The 23501-nt window shown below is 48.5% G+C and overlaps 1 protein-coding gene and 1 long non-coding RNA gene across 2 annotated transcripts; one reads left to right on the top strand and one right to left on the bottom strand.

The window, feature by feature from the left end:
* The first annotated feature begins 327 nt into the window (after positions 1–327).
* On the top strand, positions 328–5535 carry LOC122157972. The gene is made up of 3 exons (XR_006168092.1): positions 328–549; positions 1694–1805; positions 4065–5535. It is a non-coding gene; the product is annotated as an uncharacterized LOC122157972 (long non-coding RNA).
* A 3835-nt stretch (positions 5536–9370) lies between these two features.
* IGF2 (insulin like growth factor 2) lies at positions 9371–22056 on the bottom strand. Its single transcript, XM_042813983.1, has 3 exons — positions 18124–22056; positions 11520–11686; positions 9371–10822 (listed from the first exon to the last, which is right to left on the bottom strand). The coding sequence occupies exons 1-3, from the start codon at positions 18323–18325 to the stop codon at positions 10580–10582; spliced, it is 612 nt and encodes a 203-aa protein (XP_042669917.1). The 5' UTR covers positions 18326–22056; the 3' UTR covers positions 9371–10579.
* Positions 22057–23501: the final 1445 nt, after the last annotated feature.

Here is a 23501-nt window from a genome sequence, read left to right as displayed (position 1 = left end):
CTCCTGGTGTAGCCATGCCTGCTTTGCTCTCTGACTGCTTGGAGAAAGCTACAAATAATGTGGGTTTTTTTCCCAAATTATCTCTCAGGGGGCCCTAGCATCCTGATAGGTCCTGATTCTCACCAGTTTCTCAGAACCAGAGTAGGAAACCCAGGACAGGAGGCCTCAAAGGACCAGCTGGAAGGATATGAAGAGAAGGCTAACAAGGCCACTCAGCTGTAATTTGTAGACTCATCATTAAGTGCCATTTTCCAGGGAAGAGAGAGCTGAGAATGGCTCAAACTGTTGAAACTACAAATAAACCTTTTAAAACAGATTCCAGGTGGAATGAACAAAGTCCCGTGTGCTTGAGTTTGCTGGGAAGCTGTAGTGGAAATGCTAAGTCATAGCGTGAACCAGTGATTGAGCACCTGGTGGGAAGGCAGTACCAAATCAGGGGAACTCATGTGTATGCAATACACCTGAGTGACTGGAAGGAGTGGAGCCAGGATCAGCCCCTTCCCAGACTTCGCTTAAGGGTTGGCAGTGCCTCCTTGAAGGGTTCCAAAGGTAAGCAGCTTCATTTCTTTGTTTATAAGCCTATAGTTGTTGTGTTAGACCAAGTCCTCACTCGCTGCAGCCTAGGACTTTGCTGCCACTGCTGTACTTTCTATTGCATTACAGAAGCTGAAGCAGTTCATCTGAGATGTGCTGTATTAGCTGCTTCAGTATTTTCTTGCCCAGGTGCCCGTAAGTATTCAGAAACTAAATGGGCAAACTGGTGACCAGAGTAGAATTATAATTTAATGCTGCCATCTGGGTTTGCAACAGTTTCAGCATGGTCTGCTGGAGTGGGAACAAGTAGGACAAGAATGCAAGAGAAGTAGCGATGTACAGAACCAATATTATTGCCAAACACTTGATGATATCAAGTGAGTAAAGTAATGGACTACTTGGGAATTATGTGCATAGATCTCTCTGAAAGTGATGCCTCCAGTTTATTTCCATGGGAACTACCACAGATACAAAGAGCACAGTAACAGTGTTTGATAGAGCAAATTCTCAGCGCTACAGCACACTATTTTTCAGCATAGTCACCACCATTAGCTATGCATTTTTGCCTGTGATGAACAATAATCTGCGTGCTTGTAAAAATCTACACCACTGGAGGTGTCCCACTGTTTTATAGCTGCTATGATGGCATTGTTGATAGGAAAGTGTTGCCCACACAATCCATCATTCATCAGCCCAAACAGATGAAAGACAGAAGGTGCCAAATCTGGGCTGTACAGTGGGTGTGGTAGGACAGTCCAGCCAAGATTGACATTGTGTTCCATGGCCTTCAAACTGGTACAAACCTTGGCATTATCTAACCTAACATCAAGCCCCCAACAGAGCTCACAAGTCAAAGCCTAGGGAGGAGTGAGAACAACAGCAAATGTGTACAGTACTTCCCCTCACTGCTTCCCCAGCCTCCAACTATTTTCAGCTCAGGAACTTCCTGAGCCAGATATGGTTTCTGTGTTTTTAGTAACTCTCAGTATGTTTCTTTGCAATGCACTCTTCTTGAATCTGTATAAGTGTCTCATATCCACCACATCCCTTGGTAAGAGACCCATAGCTCTTCTACCTGTTGTACTAAGGGCTATCTCCCTTTGTTGGATTTTTAGCTTGAGTCCTTCTAGCTTTAATAATGCTGCCCATTTTTGCACAGGAAGAATCAGCACAACCTGTTTGATCCTGCTCCATACCTCACAAGCCCAGAGGCCTCTCTCATGTACCTCCCAGTCATTTCTTCTGTACCTTGAAGATATCTGTTCTACTTGGTAAGAAACTGAGCTGCAGGGCAGATCTTGTGAAGGACTTGTGCTATTTTTGTCTATGGCCTTACCCTCAGACTCCAGTGTGTCTTGTTGCATCCTGTAGTCATGAATGAAAGCCTCCAGCTTGCTTAGAGCCAGAGTTCCAGCTCTAACGCTGCAAGCATCACGCTTTGACAGAGTTATGGGGATATAAATAATAGCCTGCACTCCAGTCTCAGGGAGGAACTGTTCCTAACCATGCCGTACTCGCACAAGCCATTCTTGGAAGCCTCTTCACTTTCCCATCTTCCCTTGCACCTCCCTAACTTTGCTACTAAACCATACTCCCAGCTTCATTTCCAGGGTCTTGTGAGGTTATTCATGTCTACAACCTGCTTTTTGTAGGCAAACTTGTGAAGGCTTTGGCTGCAGCCAGCACCTTATCCCTTTTTTCTCATTGTGTTTCATGTGAGGGGCTTACATGTGCCTCATGTAAGCCCCTTGCAAGTGCCCAGAGAAACCAGGAACTTGCCACCTGCCTAAGTCTTGCTGAGTACCCATTGGAAGCATGGCGTGCTCACTTCTGGCTGTGTGTCACTGTGACCTCCTAGCACGCCATCCAAAATAACCTTGTGCATGCAACCAGGAATAGAAAGAAAGGAAGGATGCATTTTATGTAAATGTAGTCAGAAAGTCTGCAAGACAAATTGCTTGAAGTGGTTTGAAAGATAAAGAAAAATGACTCATTTCCAGAAGGAACTATTTCTGCTGGGCTGAGAGGAGTATTGTGCCTTAGACAGGTATGTGGTTGCCATTACAAAAGGTGAATTTTTCTTGTCATGTGGGTGGACTGGAGGTTGACTGGTTCAACATACTGTCCAATGGGCATGAGGTGAGGTATGCTTTCTAACACTGACAGAACTCTGCAGCTGGAGAATTTATCAGTTTGCCAGCAGTGTGGTTTTACACACAGCTTTTGCAATAAGTGCCACTGTGTTCTCAATAGAACATGAACCTATGAGGCACATGTTCCCAGGCAAGCAGACTGGAAGCCCAACTAATTTCGAGTAACAGTATATTTAATTAAATGGTCTTTCTGTCATGAAGCCAATGGGCAGCTGTGCAGAGGATGGAGTGACAGTGGCCAGCCCAGGCAGCCTTGTCCCAGCGAGCACCAGCAGAAATTTCCTGTACCCTTGGGCCATCAGCTCCTCCAATGCTGATTGTTCTCTGATGTTTGCCAACACTTCCCCACAAATGCAGCTATTTGTGCCCTTATGCAGCAGGCAGAAAGCAGTCACTCACTCTTTCCCTAACCTCCTGCAGACAATTTCATTGAGCTAATCTATGGCTGTTGACAATATCAGGTTACCCAGGCTCCAACCAAAAGCAGGTTGTGGCCCATTTCTGAGAGAGACCAGCTATCGTTCATCACAGCTTTCATTACAGCACTCCTGGCTTTTCCAAAGCCCTCCTCCCTTCTCCATCCATGGAGGACAGGAATGCAGTTTCACCCGGAAGCCACCTTTCCCTTTTAAGTGAGTGCATTTCTGAGAGGCTTTGGTATTTCCCATCTCTTGATACCACATTTTTTCCACTGAATCTGCAAGCAGCGCCAGGAGCTTCAGCGAGTGCCTAAATCCATCAGCACACCAGGAAGCACAGGAAGCCAAACACCGAAGCTTCCCATCCCGTGTGCAGCCGAGGGGTCAGAGCCGCTCTGCCCTGCGGCGCGACGACCCATTACCGTCCTCCCCTCGTTGCCAGGACAGGAAGGTGCTCTCAGCCCGGCTCCGGCGCCCCAAGCCCTCCCCGGGCCACCTCTTCCTCTGAAGGCATGCCGCAGATGCCGGGGCTGGTGGCCGGGTGGCACAAAGCCTGCATTGTCCGCGCTCGCTGCCCAGAGAGGCGATCTAATTGTCTTCCCCTGCTCACAGCAACAATTTGCTGGCAGCGAGGCTTGTGTCATTATATAACTGGAGATAGCCTGACTTGTAAACAGATCTCCAGAGCATGTCTGTCTTGCCTTATTTTGGATAAACAAGAAGTTCCAGGCTGGCTGATGATACCTTGGTGCTGTTTGCGAGGGCACAAAAAGCAGCGGCAGGGGTGAGCAAAGACTTTGTGGGGGCAGTTTCTCAGGGCATCACCTTCTTGTTCACACTGATAGGAAGTCAGTTGGGCAATTCTGGGAAGCCCGTGAGATTTTGTGGCTCCTTTAGTACTGTTTGATGTCTATGCTTGTATTTGTGAGTTTTCCTTTTCCCTCTTCCTATTTCCTAGCACTATTCTATGCTACCTGGGAAGGGCAAAAGCTGTCCTCCTCTATTCCCATCCATGAGGGAACAATTCCATGCATGACTTCTAAGCCAGTGAGGGACTGCCTATCACAGAGGATGATGTTCAGTCTGCTTCCTCCTCTCTTCTGGAGACAAACCCTGCCAGAGAAACCAAAACCTGTACCCTATTGGATAAACTTTCACCTAAGCAAAGGGAGAGATACCCAAAGATGTCTTCTGCCAGTGCTCATTAGAACTGAATCCAAAGTCACCACATTGTGATAGTCATCATTTACAGGTATGTATCGTATGGTATTTATTGGTATAGATTGATGTTTGGACAAGGTAATCTTATGGTCTTTCCAACCTTATTCTATGATCTGTGCTGCTCACACCCCTAGGGATGCTCTGCTTGTACGCTTGTAGAGAAGAAAGTACTCTCCCTTTTTGGCTTTCACCTTTTATGCTTGAGCACAGGATTATATCAACAGATGCAGATTCTAGTCTGGAAAGCTGCTTGCCACTGACTGCAGGGGACAACTTAATCTTCATGTTGACCTTACTGCTGGGTTTCCTAGATGGCTGTTTTGCTGCCTGAGCCTGAAGTAGCAAGGGAGAAAGGGGAGTCAAAAGGAGAAATGAAGTCCCTTGGCTGGAATTTCAATCCTCTCTGATTTTTCTTTACAAAGGCTGAACAGGCTTAGAGGAAAGGGCTGCTCAAGACTTGTCAGAGCCTTCCTGAAGGCAAGTGTCTGCAGTGCTACCCTTCCTGGAGGACTAAATCTGAATATCCCAGCATCAAAAACAGGCTATTTACCTCTTTAAGGACATCCCCTTGCTGCACCTTTCCTCTGCTCTCAATATCAAGCTTGCCTTTTTTTCCTCTCTCTCTCTTCTCTTTGCTTTTCCTGGATGTCTGAAGCTCTGGACACTGTGTCACTCCCACAGAAAGAGGGTAAAAAAATACTGTAAGGTTGCAGCTCTGTTGTAGCTTGGCAGCTGCTGGCTCTGCGAGTCCATCTTCCTCCACTACTCTCTCCCCCACTGTTAGATTCAATTTCATAAATAAATACCCCACGTATTGACGTCATTATAGGCCTTGAGAAATAATACTCCTGCCGCTTTCTTTGCTAAGCATGGGGAATGGAGGAGAGAGGGAGGAGGAACAGAAGCAACAACGTCTTGGAAGATGAAGACTTAATATTCTCCTAATCACCTCCCTCCCTTTGTGGCTATGACCCAGCTGTGAAGAATACAAAGATTACCATTATCAGTGTGCCCTTGTGGCTTGAGAAAGGATAATCGAGTATCAAAAATTCCTATTTCAGACTATTTTTTTCAGGAGAGAGGATGATGGGGACGTACTCTGGAAGGGTACCCTCAACGGTCCCTGTGCTCCTGTCATGAAATTAAGAAATTTGTATCCAAAATGAGCTCACAGTTCATGTTTCTGTGTCTTAAGACACCAGTGATGTTTCCAGCCATGTCTCATTGAAAATCTCTTTCCCTCACTTTATTACTGGAGGTCAAGAGGTTGCTTCTTAGACTGAGCTGTGACAAGTCAAAGCCAAGACCACTGACTTTGTGCCTTTTTTTTCTCAGTTCTAGCATTCCACTGTGGTACTCCTCAAAACTGTGAAATAATTTGCATTTTTGTTTGTTTATTTTGCTAGAAGAATGAAAGATTCCCTTCTCCGTGTCCTTACTCTTTGCCAAGCAAGAGCCTAGCAGGTTAGAAACCTCAGCTTTCAGATCAGTGTTGGCAGATACCAGGAGAAGGAAGGGAAAGAGGATCTTGCAGGGCTCTCTGCAAAAGCTGGCATGATTTTGATGAGCAAGGCATTCCTTGGGATGCATGCAGCTGAGAGTGCAGCAACAAAGGGGGGACAGAAAAGACACCAGATGTGAAAGTTTCTTATAGCTGATTTGCTTTATTGATAATGTATTACAAGTGGGAAGTACAATAGGTGCACAACCTGGGAAGTGTGCATCTTGTCTATTGCTGGGTGCAGACAAGTGACGTTGGTGATGAATCAGTGCCTTTCCCAGGCTTCCCCACAGACATATAAAACATCAGTGGACAATAGTATATATTAAAAACAAACAAACAAAAAAAAAAAAAAACATTAAAAAAAAAAAAAAAACATCAGCAAGAAGAACAAATACAGTTCTTCCCTTCATTTAGTGCAGCTAAGTACATCACAAAAAAAAAAAAAAAATATGAGCTTTTCAGAGCAGAAGGATGAAATGGATTGAGCTTTGAGGGAACAAGGAAGTAAAGGAATCTGTCTGTAGGTTTAGTCTATCCTGATGGCATTGGCACTACTCACTGAACACTAAGAAAACAGCCCAGCTGCTTTCTGGATTTATAAATGAAAACTGATCTCTGAAATAACACAGAAGAATGGAAAAAGAAAAAAAGTATATGATTAGCATCCCCCCCCCATCCCCTCCACTCACCACTCTCCTTCCCCCCACCAAATCTCTCCATACCCAGAATAAGTCAAGACAGTGATTTACACACCTTGCAAAGGCTGTGGCCACCTCCCTGCAGCAGGCTGCACACTCCTTCCTTTCCTCTGTCCCAATGGGAATCTCATGGGACAAATGCTCTCTGAGGTGATGCTTTGTGCAAAAGTCTCTTGCCCTTTGCCTTCTGCAGAGCTCAACAATAGCGCTGAGACCAAGCGAGTGATTTTTCATGGGGCACCAAACACCATGACAGATTTCTCTGCTGGTGTAGTTCTTTGCTTCTCTGTCCCCGTGTACATCAGAAGAGCACAGGAAGTCACTGGATCAGACAGACTGGAGGTTTTTGGGTGTCCAAACCCACTGTAAGCTGTGGAAATCCTCCCCAAGGTTTTCCAAGCTATGCCTTGGAATTCATCTATTCATCTATTAACCTGTGATGGAGATTTGCAGGCAACAGAAGTCACTTGAGGACCCACAGAAGAAGCAAAGGTTCCGTCTCAGCCAGTCTCACCCACTCAAGGGGCCCCATTGGACAAGAGCAGGCTCAGAGCTTCTTGGGGCTGCTTGGATCTACCCTTGCAAGCCAGTGTGCTCTTTGCTGAGCCAGAGGGCACAATTTAAACAATTTCCCAGATTTTCCAAAAAATGACCCCAGATTTATCACTCTGCTTTGGCCCTATGTCAGTTGAGATGGAAAAGAGCTACTTTCTGATGCACAGCTGCAGATGTACTCCCACTCTTTGCCAGTATCCCTGGTCTCACTAGCCAAACCTCAACCTGTTTCTGTGTATTTGTTCCAGCGACGCAAGCACCACAAGCACCAGAATGCAAAGTTGTCAAGGTTGTTGGTATCCCAGGAAGTAAGAGAGCTCAGTGCATTGCAAGTGCCAAAGTCCCTATATATTTTATTTTGCATAACAGAGGGGAATTTTTTGTGCTTTGCCCAAATCTGAGGACACTTCCAGCTGCATCGACACAGTGTTTGGAAATGGCATTGGCATCCTTATTGAGCTCCCAGCCCCAGGTGTTTGCTTGCTGTGGAAACAGGCGAGATGTGGCTGAAGTTTCACCTGTTTTTAAGTCATCTCTTAATGTCCCCCATGACCACGATTTATCGATTTATGCAGGAGGGAAAAAAAAAAAAAAAGAAAAAAAGCAGAAAGGTAACAAACATGCCAAACAAAACTTCCAGCAGCAACTACCAAAAGCTACAATTAAATCAGTCCTCAGCCCACAAAAGGACACCCATTCCTGCAAACAAAACTACAAAGGTCAATGAGAGGTGGTGGGGTGGGGACAGGAACAGACCCAAACTTTCTACCTGCAATGAGACAGCAGTGAACTGGAAAGGACTTGAGATTAAGGTCTCTTGTTTGGTGTGGCCTTCTCCCACCCAACTCCAACCCCAAGAATAAAAATAAACCAAAACTAGAAGAAAAAGTCAGGCTTTTGTATTCTGGATGGATATTTATTTGCTTAACAGGTTTTCTTTTTTTTTTTTTTTTTTTTTTTTTTTTCATTTTTCTTTTTTTTGGTACAAAGCATCCAGGAAAGCTTTTACTTCTCTTTTTAAAAAATAAAAACTAGGTTTCTTTTAAAAAAAGACACATGGAAAGGAAGAAAAAAGAAAAAAAAATCAATTATTTTCAATTGCTGTTTTTGTTCTGCCTTCCCACCCCACCCTCTTCCCTTTCCCCCCCTTTAATTTGGACCAATTTTCATTCTTTTCCATATATATTTAATAAAATAAATAAAGGATTTTCTTTGTTGTGTATTGCAGTGCCATTTCTTTTTTAAACAAAGGCTTCATGGCTCAACATTGCAAGGTAATAACAAACAAAATGATTATACATTAAAATCCTCCCTCTCTTGAGACTCCCCTAGCCCTCCCCTCAAAACCACGAAATAGAATACAATTCAAGTAGTCTTTTTTTTTGTTTGTTTTAAATGTATGGATATATAAGACAAAGCAAGTACAGAACTGGTTAACAGAGTGTCCCCGTTTTATTAGCAAGTGAGAGTATATCATAGGGAGATGTAATTGATTCCCCCCTTTTTATGGTTCCTAGACAGATAATATATATTATTTTAAAAACCAACCTATTTTACAGCCCTCTGCCCACCTCTCCAACCCATCTGCTCATTGAGTCCCGAGTCTCAAGTGAGAGACTTGCCTTTTCCCTGCCTGGGAACCTAACCCAGCCATCAGGCAGAAAGAGGCCACCACACTGATGGAGGTCACCAGGTTGACAAAGGCCACCGCGATGACAGAAGCCATCCATGTTGATGGAGACCATCCACGTTGATGGTGGCTGTCCATGCTGATGGAGGTCATCCATCATCCTGACTGAGGCCATCACAGCGATGGAGGAAAGCATGTTGATGGAAGCCACTATGTTGACGGAGACCGTCCATCATGCTGACCACGGCCATCACATTGGTTGAGGCCACCATGCTGATGAAGGTCACCATGCTGACTGAGGCCATCGCATTGGTGGAGGCCACTACGCCGGGGGGGGACGCTTGCCCCATGTGGGGAGGGTCCCCATCATTCCCAAGGGCCATCTTCCACAGCCTTGGGCATGGGGCAAGGTGAGGAGGGCAGGGGGTTCTGCAAGAAGAACGCAAGGGGCAAGAGAAGGAAAAGGAGACAGAGGGACACGGGGCTGGCATTTCCGCACAGCAAGCAAGCCGTCAGGGTTGAGAGGATGGAGAAGCTGATCTACACCAGGATCCACACAGAAGCAGGGCCTGGAGTTGTAACCGGCAATACCTTCACCATTCAGAATAGTTTGTATCTAGAACAGTTCCCTTTTAGTCTAAATCGTTGTTTTTTTCTTAAAAAAAAAAAAAAAGAAAAAAAAAAAGAACGCGTGTAGATGTATTTCTGTGTGTGCGTGCATCTGTGTACATGAGTGACAGCCAACTAGCTCATATGGTCATGACCAAGCTATATTTCAGAAGAGAAAAGAAACACATTTATCACACTTTTCCTAAAACGAAAAGCTAAAATTTCAAGTTCAGTATTCGCTATCTTGTTCTTCCCTCCCCACCCTCCCTTGCTATTTCTGGGTTTTTTCCCTTCCAACTTACTTTAGCACCATAACACATTTTAAACATTACAATCCCTCTTCAGATACTACACAAAATGTCCCATAAAAATAGTGCTTTTTTGCCAAAAAAGTTATATAATATATTATATATATAAATCAACTAAATCCGTGGCAAATGTGCAATGCAGACGCCTCCTCCATTTAAAGTGAGCATCAGCTCACTTTTTTTTTTTTTTTCCCCTTTCCTTTTTCTTCTCTCTCTTTCTCTCTCTCCTCTTCCTCTCTTTCTCCCGTCAGCGATGGTTTCAAAAAGGTGCAAGTCGATTTGGAATCTTGTAATTAAGCACACACACAAAAAATGCAGATGGGACTCCTCGGAACTTCGTCTCAGTTACATTTTCTTTTTAAAGGTGCAAAAAAAAGTTATAAAAATAAGAAAAGTTACCAACAAAAAAAGAAAGAAAAAAAAAAAAATTGGATGGGAATGAGGCAAAAAAGTTACATCCCTCAACATCTCTCCCCATTTGTTTTTGCTTTTCACTTTATTGTCAAGAAAGACATGGAATGGACTTTTCTTCTTGAGAAAAATAAAATAAAATTTAAAAGAAAAGTTAACTTCATATCCTTTTTCCCTCTTGCTCGTTCTTTTGTCTTCTAGTGTTGGCACTGGGGATGTCACACAGCGCCCGGCAGCAAAAAGTTCAAGTGCCCAACTGTCCCTTCGTAAGTACAAGGCTTGAAAAATACTGGGTGCGCGAGGGAAACGAAACAGGCCTGGGAAACGAAACAACCCTCCCCCCCACCCCAAAAGGAGGACGCTGCACACGGCCGCTGCCATCCCCTCCTTGCTTGTGTCAGTTGTTTGGTTGGGGCCGGAGCGGCGTGATGGTTCCTGCCGCCCCGCTCCTCGGCTTGGGGACGGAGGGGCTCAGGGGGGGCCGAGTCTCGCCAGTCTCTCCCCGGGAGATCGCAAATCCAGCCGGCCGGTCACAGTTCATTCCTGGGGGCCGGTCGCTTCAGGGGATGCCCGCGGTGCCGGAGGCCGCTGGCTGGGCAAGGAGATGAGGGGACGATGCATCGCCCTGGCTTCCTCAGCTGCTTGCAGCCCCTCTGCCTGCCACCGGTACCGGCGGGCACGCAGGATGCCAGGCACCTCCCGCTGCAGCCGCTGCGAGCTCTTCTTCTGCCACACGTTGTACTTGGAGTACTTGGCGTGAGATGGCTTCTGGAAGCTCTCCTGGGGAAGGGAGAACAACGCAGTGTCAACACAAGGTGGGTTACCTTCCCTGGGGTAACCTCTACCCATGGTCGCCCGTGTTACAGGTTCTATTGGGTCCCCAGCACAAGGAGGATGTGGACAGAGAATTATTAGCAAGCTGGAACACCTCTCCCATGAGGAAAGGTGGGGAGAGTTGGGGTTGTTGAGCCTGGAAAAGGTCCCAGGGAGACCTTGCTGCAGCTGGAGAGAAACTTTTTATCAGGACCTGTCGGGATATGCCAAGGGGCAATGATCTTAAGCTGAAGGAAACTGCATATAAGGAGGAAGTTTTCCACAACAAGGTGGCAGGACGCTGGGAAAGGCTGTCCAGAAGAGCTGTGGGTGCCCACTCTCTGAAGGCATTCGAGACCAGACTGGATGGGCCTTTGGGCAATCTGATCTAAGAGTGGGATGCGTCCCTGCCCATGGCAGGGATGGACTAGATAATCAATAGGGGGCTCTTCCAACGCAAACCGTTCTATGAGTCAATGGTTAGAAGTTTGTTTTCTGCAATTTCTTTGACTCCTCAACAGCTATAAACACTTCAAGGCTCTGCATGCTGCCTTGGCTGCAGAAGCAGCAGATCGTAGAGCCAGCAGCAGTCCTCCCCTACTGATGGCCTCCCTTTTCTCCTCTTTCTTGCTTCAGGGAGCTAGCAGCCCGAGTGCAGCCTTACCTTGTTGAGGGCTGGGAGGCCCGCAAGGGAGGTGGCGGAGAGGTCACGCTCTGACTTGACGGACTTGGCACAGTAGGTTTCCAGCAGAGCCAGGTCGCAGCTCCGAAAGCAGCACTCCTCCACGATACCACGGTTGATCCTCCTGTTATTTCGTCCCACTGGTCTACCTGTAGGGGTAAAGGCCTGAGCGTTAGCCATCAGTGTAGACCATAGCTTCGTCACCTTTCACCTTGACGGCATCTCTCCTGCAGTGACCACAGACTGCAGGGTCCCAAGCTGGCACCTCCACAGCCTCATGATCACTGTATTTCAAAACCAGCAGCACTTCTCCCAGAACACTCATCTTCTTTGACATATGCCCACAAAAAGCCTGAGTTTCCCATGATGGCCTTCCTAGACAAACACTCTCAATACTGACAGGGCTCCCGGTGTGCGCACAACACTAATTGAAGGCACTTTCTATTGCTGTAATTTATTCCCTTCCTATTGCTCCTTAGCAAGCCCAGCGCGGACAGCAGTCCGGATGCAGACGCCGCACCGATTACCACAAATGTCTGCGATGTTGATCCTGGCAAGAGAGTTTTATTAGAAAGAAGCAGCGCGGCACTGAGGCTGCCAACCTCCCTCTGCCGTGTTGACGCTTGGGCAGGTGAAGCGAACCAACACGGCTAAATTTTACCAGATGGGACAGCTCGTAGACAGCTGCAGAAAGAATACAGGCCCGTGACGGCATGCCAAGAATAGCTATTAAACTTAATCTTTTAATAAGGGTTCCTCTCCCGTTTCTTCCTGCAGAAGGATGCAAAAACCAGTGTCCAGTACAGCAACAATGAAGCACATCTCATGTCAGTATTTAAGTACAGAGAAAACACTCCAGAAGGATGGCTCAGATCAGCTTCATTTTGTTCCTTCCCCTCTTGAAAGAAAATCAATGGGTAAATTTGGATTTTGGGGGCAAAACAAATATTCTTGGGAAAAGCGACTTCCAAAATGTATAATGGTCCCAGACTAAATGGTTTTCTCTGGGCTTTCATACACAGGGCCAAGGCAAGGGGCTGAAATGGAGGGGACCAGTGCCTACACTGGAGTAGAGGCCAGGATCAGCGGGGCTGCAAAAGAGACCCAGTACCACAGCCCAGCTGAGGGAATGCTGCTTTGGCCCTGTGTACAACCCATGATCCCACCATGTGCTCCAGATGAAGGCACTCAAGATTTTAAGGCTTTGGCTTGCAAGGTGTTGACTGATTTCCTCATGGGGAACTCCATCTGGATGGCCACCCAAAGTGCCCCAGGACAAGATGCAAAGCCACAACATTTTCTGCATGTGCAATGCAGCCTGGTGCATGCAATGCAGCCCCGTGTCTGCGATGCAGGCACACATGTACAGTGCAGCCTTATGTGTATAACACCAGCATGCAAAACACACCGTGACCTTCCTTCAACACATTTTGCAAAAGCAAAGCCCCGGGCAGCACAGCACCTGCTATCTGTCAAACTCAGCCCTCACTCCATTTGCAGTGAGCCCTCTGCTCTGCTCTGGAGCATCACCACTGTGCACTGAGGTCACAAGAGCAAACACAGCATCGGGTGCATTGCGATGAAACAACTGACTCATACCGTGCAGCCCACCCTTGGCAGTCGTTTAAATGCTTGATTTTCCACATTCTTCCCCATTCCACTTCTTATTTTGGCAATTACCTCTCCTTTTTCCATTTTTTTTTTTAAGTCTTTATTTTTACTTCTCTGGAAAACTTTCAGATGCAACTTTTAGCCAGCTACATAGCAAAGTGAAAAGGATGGTTCCATCTCAGCAAAGGCTTGGTGATAGGAGCACTGCTGGGAGCTTGTTCTTCTATCCTTAAAATGCTCATTGCCAGCAAGCATACTGGGTTGGGCCCTCCCTTGCAATGCAGTTGGGTGAGCTGAGTGTCCATTGCCATACAAGTGATTCCAAGGCAGACAATCTGGGTGGCAATGGCTAGCAGAGAGGGGGGAAGGTGAGACAACCTGAGGTCATGTGCATGTATTCTTCACATATGTACGCCCACAGTAGATATCACTGCAGGGGAGCTGGACTAGATGACTCTTAAGGGTCCCTTCAAACTCAAACAATTCTATGATTCTATATATATGCTGTATGTGTGTGATAGATATGCATCAAAACAGATGCAACCACCCGACACCAAGGGCACTGTTTGGGTGAACCAGCCCTGGGCTATCAGCACCCCTTGTTTTGCCCACCGTGTGCATGTCGCTTGCCCTCCAGCATTGCCTTTGCTCTGTTGCATAAAGTCCCTACATGCCATTCCCCTTGCTGGCACTGCTGCCAGCATCCCTGCAAGGGCCTGGGGGGGCACATCTCCCATTACATAATAGTCCATACCCATCGAGCCAAATGCCAACCCCATCCTCTATGGGAACACTGCTGCAGAGGAAAAAAACAGGCAAACATAACAAACAGGGATTTAGCATCAGAAAGCACCTGGAGATAATAACCCAGGGGAAAAGATGCCAGGACATTTCTAGTTAACAGTGATATTGCTGCTGACCTGGATTGGGGAAAGGGTTTTGTTCCGTAGCACAATTTACGCACAGACTAAAGGTTGAATTCCTTGGCTTTCATCCACCAGCAGCATCTCACTTGAACATCACTGCCAAAGCCAGAACATGGTAAAGCAGGGGGTGAAGCATTTCTCCTCCTCCGCTCCCCATCCACTTCCCATTTCTGCAATTACTGCCTTCCCCTAAGGCATCATGCTTCCTCCTGGCCTTCCCAGGGGGCTTAGGAAGCAGATGTGTTCCTTGAAAAACTGTGCTCCACCAAAAACCTCTGCCTGCTGGTGCCCTTTGGCATCACGCTGTCCTGATGGATGCACCGAGCATCCTGGTGGGAACTGGTGAGCGCTCCAATAGTGGTGGTCAAGCATCCTGACGGGACTTGCTGAGCATCCCAGCAGTGCTCCTGGGACACCCCAGGGGTGGGGGCACCCAGAGGGATGGGAGGGTCCCTTCCCTGGATTGCGGCACCGAGGCATGTCCTCACCTTCGGCTCCCCTCTCCTCCGGTCCGTCAGGCGGCAAGCCGAGTGGAAGGGGACTTTGGGTGCAAACAGTCCCCACACCCCCGGCGCAGGAATGTCGGGAGCAACAAGGGGGCCTTTGTGCAGTGCCGTCCCCGTCCCAGTGCCCCCAGCCTGTCCCTCCCCTAGCCCCGGCACTGCGCTTTCCCCCCTGCTTTTTCCTAGTATTATTCGCAGGAGCGGCGGCACGCAAGAATGTGCCCCGTCAGCACAAGCGGCCGCAAAGAGCTAAATTCTTATCAGCTGTTGGAAAGGAGGAAACAGGAGCTGTTGTTTACAGAGAAGTCGGACGCCTCTCCCCCCGCAGCCCCTTCTCCCTTCCCTGCCGATGGTGCATGACAACAAATTTGCCGCTGGGACTTCCTCTTGCCCTTTTTTTTTTTTTTTTCCTATTTCTTTTTTTCCATGCTCAGCATCCATCCCCACGGCCGTGCCATAGGACGGCATCACCTTGCCGGCACCTGCAAGCCTTGAGTCATCCATGGAGATTGCTGCAGAAAAGGGAGAGCAACGCAGTGCCTGCAGCTGGGGAGTTCAGCCTCCTTGGAGCTGTTCTTTTGCAGCCCCAGTGCTTGGTGGCATCACTGCTGCGGGTCTCAGGTGCAACCGGGGATGTGGCAAGGGCTTGCCATGGGACCAGCAGCACTCATCCCCAAGGGTGTGCCATGCAAATTGTTGTCTCTTTCACAAACAAGTCATGTAAAACAGCTGCCTCAAGACTTAAGGAGGCCTAAGTAGTAAAAGCCCTACAGAGGGATGCTAGCAGTGCTGAAACACCCCCATTATAGGATTTTGTAGGCAGCTTCAACATCCCGAGCCCCAAGCATCAGCTCTCATGGTATTTCCAAGGGAACCTGGTAGCTGGGTTCATGCTCTGTGCCAATGGACGGACAGGCATCTCCATCATCAGGGCGCACCCTCCTCAGTCTGCACTGTGTATTTCCCCACCCTGGAACACCAGGGGTGTGAAACACTGCAGACACACTGCATCCAGATGCAAACTGCTGCATCTTGGAATAGGGAAGCTACACCTTAGCTTAAATTACTGCAGCAGCAGAAAACCAGTGGCAGATTTTCATGCCATTTCTATTTTTTCTCAGGATTACCAGGCAGCCCATTCCAGCATGCAGAGCCACCTGTACTTGTGAGACAAGGCCACCAAAGTCATCTACCTCAGGTATGAAACACACTGCTGGCACAGGTTTGTCCTCAGGTTGCAGTTATCATGCCAGGAGCAGATGGACAATTGGTTAGGACAATCCCAGCCTCAGTGTTAAAGACATAAACCAGGACTGTGAAACATAAACATGCCCTACAGAATCATAGGATTGTAGGGGTTGGAAGGGACCCCCAGAGATAAGAGTCTGTGCAGTGGAAATAACATTTGCCACAAGAAGTCAAGAGTACAGATTAATATGGGCAGAAGAACTAATGCCTTCACTGGAACAACTGATGGAGCTAGAGGGAAGAAAGAGGGGAACTGGGGATGACCAAGACCTTCATTGAATAGAACCAGTGACAAATGTACATTCACTGCAACCTCAAGAGGTGCTGAAGAGATGGAAATATGGGACTGATAGGTTTTCCTTCATTCCTCAGTGGTTGAACTCTCCAGAAACATACAACAAGAAGGAAGGAGACAGGTGAAAAAGGAAGAGCAAGAATCCCCTTGTGAGCACCAGACTGGTCACTTGGCACAAAGCTACATTTCTGCCTTCAAAAGTGTTTTTATTTTGGACTGAGAGGATGGGTTATTCGAGGTGAAAGGAGGTCAGTTTGCCTGTAAAACAAAAGCCCCATTCCCTTTCATCCCCAGAGAGGGGGAGGAAAGAAGAGAAGCGAGCGGAGGGAGGTGGATGCTCCTCTATAGAGAGAGAAAGAGGTGTGAGACTGGGATGGGTGCTTGCCACAGATATGGAAGGCAAAACCCAGTCCCCTCACCCCAGTGTGGCTCAGTGGTAGGAGAAAAGGGGGAGATGAGAAGAGAAGGGCAGTTATGGTGGAAACCCCTAGTTGGGCTCAGAGAGAAAGGAACAGTGCTCCCAAAAACATTACACCACCAGAACAAAGCCATCACCCACAGGGCCTGGCTAGAAGAAAAGCCACCTGCCATGCCACCACACTTGTGAAGTAACTCAGGCTGAAGCCTGATGGTAGCTGAATCATGCAGCCTGACTCCTACACCCTGTGCACCCTCCACAGTCTATGGATGGAGTAACTCTCAGCCAACTGCAGCCCAGCCTGGCTGGGTATAGGGTTGTAGTGGAAATGCAATGTCGTGCCTTGAACCAGTGATTGTGCACCTGGTGGGAAGGCAGGGCTAATCCAGGGAGCTCAGGTGCACGCAATGCACCCTAATCCCAGACCTCATTTAAGGACTGGAGTGGAGGAAGGGGATCTTGCTGAAGATCCTTGTCTGCCTGAGGCCCTATGAAGGTAAGCAGATTCTTTCTTTTATTTCAGTGCCTATGGTTGTTACATTTGAGCAAGTTCTCGCTTGCTGTAGCCTGGGACCTTGCTATTCTGCTGTTATTGCTGCACATTGCATTGCAAGGGTCTTCTCCAAAGCTTGCAGCAGCTCACTCCCTGTAAATGCTAGATTGGGAATAGAGGGAGGATGGCTCTTGGGACTGCTATATTAAAAAAAAAAAAAAAAAAAAAAAAAAAAAAAAAAAAAAAAAAAAAAAACAGCTCAATACATTACTCAAGAGTGTATCACTGTAATGTAAGTTTCTCCAAAGCAGAGGCAAGGATGTTAGGTGCAGCTGCACTACCTGCATTGTTTTCCCTACTGCTATGCCTTGCATACTTCCTGTAGTATATTATAGAGTTCAGTCAGCAGTGGGTTGCAGGACACAGGTTCTTGCCTCTCCTGTGCAAGGAGAATACTATACCACCAGAAGGCATCACACCTAAAGCACTCTCATCTGCTCATGTATTACCAAACATCCATCACCTTACTCCTCCTCATCTACTAGTTGAGCTCTTGTGTTTTTGCACGTATGGTCCAAATCTCAAAAACACTCAAGGAAAACATGTTCCATACAACGCCTCTGCAGATCCCTGAACTCTGTGGACAACAGCGACACTGTGGTTTTTGGCACTGGCTATGCTGTTTAGAAGGTCAGACATTGGTGTCATTAGCAAGTAGCCAGGAGGCCACCTGGGAGGGCTCAGAACCTGTGGTTATATCCAAGCAGAGCCCATCTGGGTTTAAAAACAAGCTGGAATCCCAGCTCAGCAGAAATCCTCATTATTTTGAAGACTTATCCACATCAACAGCAAATCAACTACTTATCAGCACTGCCCAGCCACATCTGAGCATAGAACATAGGACCCAGCTATCCCATTGGACCATCCCTCGGCTCATCACTCATCTTGCTCCTCTTCTCACCATGCACAACACCGCCTTAAAAAGCACTGGGGTGGAGAATCCGTCCTTCCCATCCCAACCCAGCTCCATCTGCATCATCTTGGCATAGCACGAGGTGGGCACTGAGCATCATGTAAGCAAGTAGAACTTACTGAAGTAGAAGCCCCTGTCCCCGCAGACGAACTGCAGCGTGTCCACCAGCTCCCCACCACAGAGGGTCTCTGCCGTGCCATACGCCGCAGCTGAATCCAATGCATAGGCCAGGAAGGCCAGCAGTAGCAGCAGCATCTGCCTGGCTGCACACATCCTCTGCACCTGGGGAAAGAAGCAGGGTGTTAGATGGAAGACTGGCATGTCCTACCTGAGCGTGTGCTTCCCCAAAGCCAAAATGAATGAATTTTCTGCCTGTTTTTTGGAGAAAGCTGGCTTTTACTGGGAGAATAGTAGCCTTCTCCCTGTGCACCCAGAAGACACTGCTCAGGCAATCAAGGGGCTGATTGCACAAGCTATGTTTGCTGGTGAGGACTAGAACCAGAAAGACACACCATAGAAGCAGAGTGGTTCATGGGGGTATCAGCATGACGATGCCACCACAGCACTGCATGATGCAATATCCACATTCCGTCCCTCAGTGATGAGCATCACTGCACTAATGCAGCCAAATAACCATGGTGGCCAAGAGGACAGCAAAAAATTAAGAGGGGAATTGTGTCAAAACTGCATTCGCCCATACTGGCTGCTAAAACTCAAGCAGAGCATCCCCTCTCGCTGCTGATGCTCAGCCAAGGCACTGGGTTTCACCTCCCATTTTCATCACCATAGCATCGGAGCAACTTGAGAATAATATCAGTTAATGAATATTACCTCACCCCCACGGGATGCTCAGAGATGGAGCTGAAGCCCGGGATAGATTAAATGACTCACCCAAGGTCACAGGGGAAGTCTGCAGCACAGCCAGGAAATTAGCCCACCTCTCCCAGGGCCCTGCTGTGGCCCCACCAGCAATAAAGCCACCCTTGCCACCAACCATTATGTGCACAGAGCTCCAGTAGTGTCAGAAAGAAGCCATGGTCCCAAGCCATAAGCTCTCCAAAATAGTGGAGTTGGTCATCACAGCACCACCTGCGCTGCTTTAGTGGCAGCATCAGCAACGCAATCCCCTCCCAAAAAGCCTGTGATTATCCCATGCTGTTTTTGTTCTTTTTTTCTTTCTCTTTTTTTTCCCCCTTGATTTTCACTTGCACGCGATGCCCAAGTGGGATATCAGGATGCCTAAACTGCTTTCTGCGCCCCAGCAAGTCACAGTGAGCATGTGCCTCCAGCACCTCATCTCCTTCCCTACTCCATCAATGCCCCTGCTATGGTGAGGATCCATTGGGGCGCATCATCTGCAACAGGACTGCTTTGGCCTCAACACTCCCAAGCTCAGTCTTTTGTCAGCAGGGTGATATCTGATGCCAGGGAGACCTGATATGTTCTGCTCCTTTGCAAAACAACAACTACTGCAAAACTTGTGCTGCAGGTGCAAGCCTTGCCTGCCTCCAGCTGTTACTGGTTGCCCAAGCCTTAAATACCAACCAAGAAGTCTCCCTCTTGCTATCTATGTGGGAAGAAGCCATGAGGATAGCAATGGTCCCACTGCTGACACCACACTGAAGGAGACCTGGCATAAGCCCTTCCTTCTCAATTCAACTCTTGGGTACTCAGTGCTGTGCCTCCACAGCCCCCTTGGGGCAGGAGTATGAAGCCCTCTGAGCCTTGCATGTGCATACATTTTCCATGGCTGAGGCTTAAGCTCTGTCCAGCATCAGGAGTCAAAGCCATTTGAGCCTTCATATTTACTGCAAAGGCTCTCTCGTGCAATGGGTAACAGAGATGATGTGATGTTGGTGTTGGTCCCCACAACACTAGAAGAGATGCTACATCCATCCAAGTTTCATTATTGCAAAATGCAGTTGAATCAGTTGTATTGACTGCCATCCCTCAGTAAGTACACAGAGGGAGGTTGTGCATTGCCGCATACAGTTTCAACCAGGATAGCAAACAAGGAGGCTCCTGCTTCTCCCTTTGTCCACAGTGGCAAATATGGGACCAGGAGACTGCCATGGGCATGCAGTGATGCGCCCACGCTGCACAGTGCTCTTTGTGTTTGGGGAAACCTGAGCATCTCTCTGCAGCCCTGCGACAGACAGGTCACACTGGTAGTGGCACAGCTATGGAGAGGGTCCCCTTGGAGCAGCACCAGTGTGATGAGAGTGAGCCTGAAGCAGGTCTGCAGCAGAGCTGCCCTCTGGCCTGAGGCGGCCAGAAGGATTTGCTGAGGATTTGCTGCACGATCAGCTGGAGAGATGATTGTGGTCTAGCTGCTGGGGAGTCAGAAGCCAAGAGGCCACAGCATGCTCAAAAGGCCCAGTTGCCAAATCTCAGAGGAAGGCTCAGGCGTTTGTCACATTCAGGCTTGTGCTGAGCCAACCTAACCATGGTGCCTCCCTCTTGGGCAACATCTCCCAAAAAATGGATACTGAACCTCCTGTCTGACCTAATTCCTTCTTCAGTCTGGCCTTCATTACAATTTAATATGAACGGAACAACGTAGGAGGGAACTGACAGATGGCCCAGTCTGCAAAATTTGGATTTGGACAGCAAAAATAAAAAATAAAAGATCTTGCTCTTTGTGGAGCATCTAAAATGGCAAAAAACTTTTCAGTTCAAACCCAACGGTGCCTGCAGGGAGGGGGAAAAAGCAACTTTTTGCATCACATCCTCCACTGCCCTTCCAAAAAAGCGGACAGATTGGACATCTTTCTACTGTAGAAGATGCCCAATGCTTGTGCAAGAAGCAATGCCTGCAGTCACAGCATCTCTATCCCAGCATGCAGCTGGAGACATGGCATCCCTTGCATACTGAAATGTGTGCACGAGGCCATAAGGTTTTGCCTACAGATATGAGATGGAGCATGTTGCTGCTGAGAGTGGAGAGGGGATGTGATGCAGTGTGCAGACGTCCCTCAGGGAGCAGGGCACTGACCTGGATTGGGGCACAGCTCTCTGAGGGCAGGAAGTGGGGGCACACCTACTATCACCACGTCACACCAGGGCCCCCAGCTCTGCCCGTGGGCATGGTGATGCACTCAAGAGCCAAAAAGCAAAGGCCAGCACAGAGAGAAAGGTGCCTTGGCAGCCAGAAAGCAGCTGGGGTGGAGGAGCTGCCCATGGTACCCAAGGGAGAGGAGCCTGTGTGCTGTGCCTCGTTCTGGAGCATCCCACATCCCTCTTGCTGCCTCAACCACGTTGCACCTGGTGTTTCCCAAATCCTTATCCTGGAGGCTCCAGCCTGGAATAGCTTCTTTCTAAAAAAGAAAGGGTATAAACCCAGCTCGAAGGAGGCAAAACTTTTGACCGCTGAGGCAAATAAAACTCACCCAAGCTGAAGGGTGCTCAGCTCTCATCACTGGGGTTGAAAAAATAAAAAAAACCCACACAACTCACCATTCTTGGCACCTGGCTCGTATGACACTTATATGGCTGAGGTTGGCAATGCCGCCTCTATTTTTAGCCCTTGCTTTTTTGTCTTCACGACTTGTCCCCATCAGCAGCCCCGTGCCAGGGGTCACCTTTCCATGCCTGCGCCCCATAGCCAGCACTGCCAGAGCTGCGGAAAAACCAGGCTCCGAAAGGTGAATGGGGTATTCAGTACCATTTACTCACCCCACTGGGGAGTATTGCACAAATTTTGGTAGGCGGCCCAGAAACGTTTGATTTATGGCATGAAAAAAAGGAAATGCAATCTTGCTTAACTCTTCTATAGACAGCTGGCAGGACCCAGGGAAGGGATTTAAGTCCATTTTAGTAGCCTCACTTAACTTCTTTCTTTATTGTTCCTCTCTCCTTTCTGCCTCCACGTCAAAAACCTGGAGCGTATCAGGGAAAGTTAACAGCAAGTTAAGCTGTTAAATCAGAAATTGTGGTGACTGGAGTTTACTGGCAACTGATATTCCCACAACACGTTGAACTTGCTTTATGTCTTGGCACAGGCAGCTTAACCCTTTCGGAGTCACAATGTGGCCCCCACATGGATTTCTTCCCCCATCCCTCCCGATCCCCTCATTCTCCATCTCCCTGCCCTGACAGCCCCAGCAGCCTCAAAAAGCAGAGCCAAGCCGGAGAGGAGCGGGAGGTCAGCCCCAGGACATGGGCGGGATAGGGTGGGCCACTTCCAGCGCTCGTATGCGATTCTGGATCCGCACCAGCGCCTCGGTCCCTCTAAAAATAAGACCTCACCTGCTGCGTTTGCTTTATTTAAAACAAGAAAAGATGTACAGAAGTGCTTTTCCTTGCAAGGCCAGCTCCAAAGCCTATAGAAATCAATGGAAAGCCACGCACCGACACCTCCGAGCCTCTCGGTCAAAGCGGCAGCCCCGCGGGCAGGCTGCAAAAAGGATCACCTGTCAGAAAGGGCCCCGGGACACACACACAGCCGCCTTCGGGCTCTCCAATTTCATGCGGCGGTGGGAGGGACCCACGGTGTCAAATCTTTTATCCCTTAATGAATTTTCACAGGAGCCGGGATAGCCCCTTTGAAAGGCTGAGTGAACTTGTGTGGGTGTCGACACCGCCAAGCGAGATTTACAGCTCTGACCCATTCACCCCCACCGAAATTGTCAAGTTGGGTCCAAAACAGTTCAGCAGAGCTCAAATCAGAAGTGTCACTCAGTTTTATTCCTCCAGATGTCCTTAGCACAAAGTCACCCCTACAAAACCCATGACCCAGGCTCCTCAGCTCTGCTGTAAATCACGCCAGGAGGAGGAGGAACCAACCCAACACGCTGAGCCCTGCGGAGCGAAAGAAGAAACCGCACACGCACACCCGCACACGCAACCTGACAACAAATAAAAACAAAGAAAGCCAGGCCTGGGCCTCCCAAGCTCAGCCCAGTATCAGGGAGAGACTGCGGGTTTCCCATGGGAGGGTGGAAGGCAGCGCTGCTCTCCAGGTGCCAGCCCCGACCTGACTGTCACAGCACACCGTGTCCACATCTGCTGCTACGGTTGTGCGGAATCTCTGTTTCCTCATGTGCCCCAATTCCCCGCTGCTCAGCGGAGTGCTAAAACCCTTCCAAGTTGCTCTTTTAAAACAATTACTGTAGGGAAAAGCAATTGGGAGGAAAGAAAAAAAAAATAATAATAAAAAAATCACACAAAGTCGAGGGCTCCATGCCAACCATTAACTCTCACTCCATTTTGGCTTCGCTCTCTTGTTTTTCCTCTCCGTATTTTTATCCCTCCGAGACCGAACGCGCCGCGCTGTTTTTCGGAAGAGTTTAACGATCCCCCCCGCTCTCGGAGCCGCGGAACGGCCCGTCCCTTCCCCGCGCCGCGCCGCCCCGTCTCCCCGCTTCCAAAATCGCGCCGCGCAGCGCCGGGGGGCCGCGCAGCGCCGCGACCTCGCATAGCCCCGGCCCCGCGGCCAGCCCGGCCCACGCACGATCGCGGCTGCCCGCACACGCGCGCTGCTGCCGGCCGCCCCCCA

This window comes from Centrocercus urophasianus, unplaced genomic scaffold (assembly GCF_019232065.1).
Source record: "Centrocercus urophasianus isolate 14NV4802_14NV808 unplaced genomic scaffold, USGS_Curo_1.0 seq_14, whole genome shotgun sequence".
Lineage (NCBI taxonomy): Eukaryota > Metazoa > Chordata > Aves > Galliformes > Phasianidae > Centrocercus > Centrocercus urophasianus.
The sequence above is the reverse complement of the archived record's forward strand: the minus strand, read 5'-3'. Positions and strand labels throughout refer to the sequence as shown.

Excerpts from the sequence above, each read along its gene's own strand:
- IGF2 (XM_042813983.1), bottom strand. The coding sequence starts at position 18,325 with ATGCCAGTCTTCCATCTAACACCCTGCTTCTTTCCCCAGGTGCAGAGG. Across the intron at positions 11,687-18,123 it reads GGACAGGGGCTTCTACTTCA|GTAGACCAGTGGGACGAAAT; the intron begins GTAAGTTCTACT and ends TTACCCCTACAG. Across the intron at positions 10,823-11,519 it reads GCCTCCCAGCCCTCAACAAG|GAGAGCTTCCAGAAGCCATC; the intron begins GTAAGGCTGCAC and ends TCCCTTCCCCAG.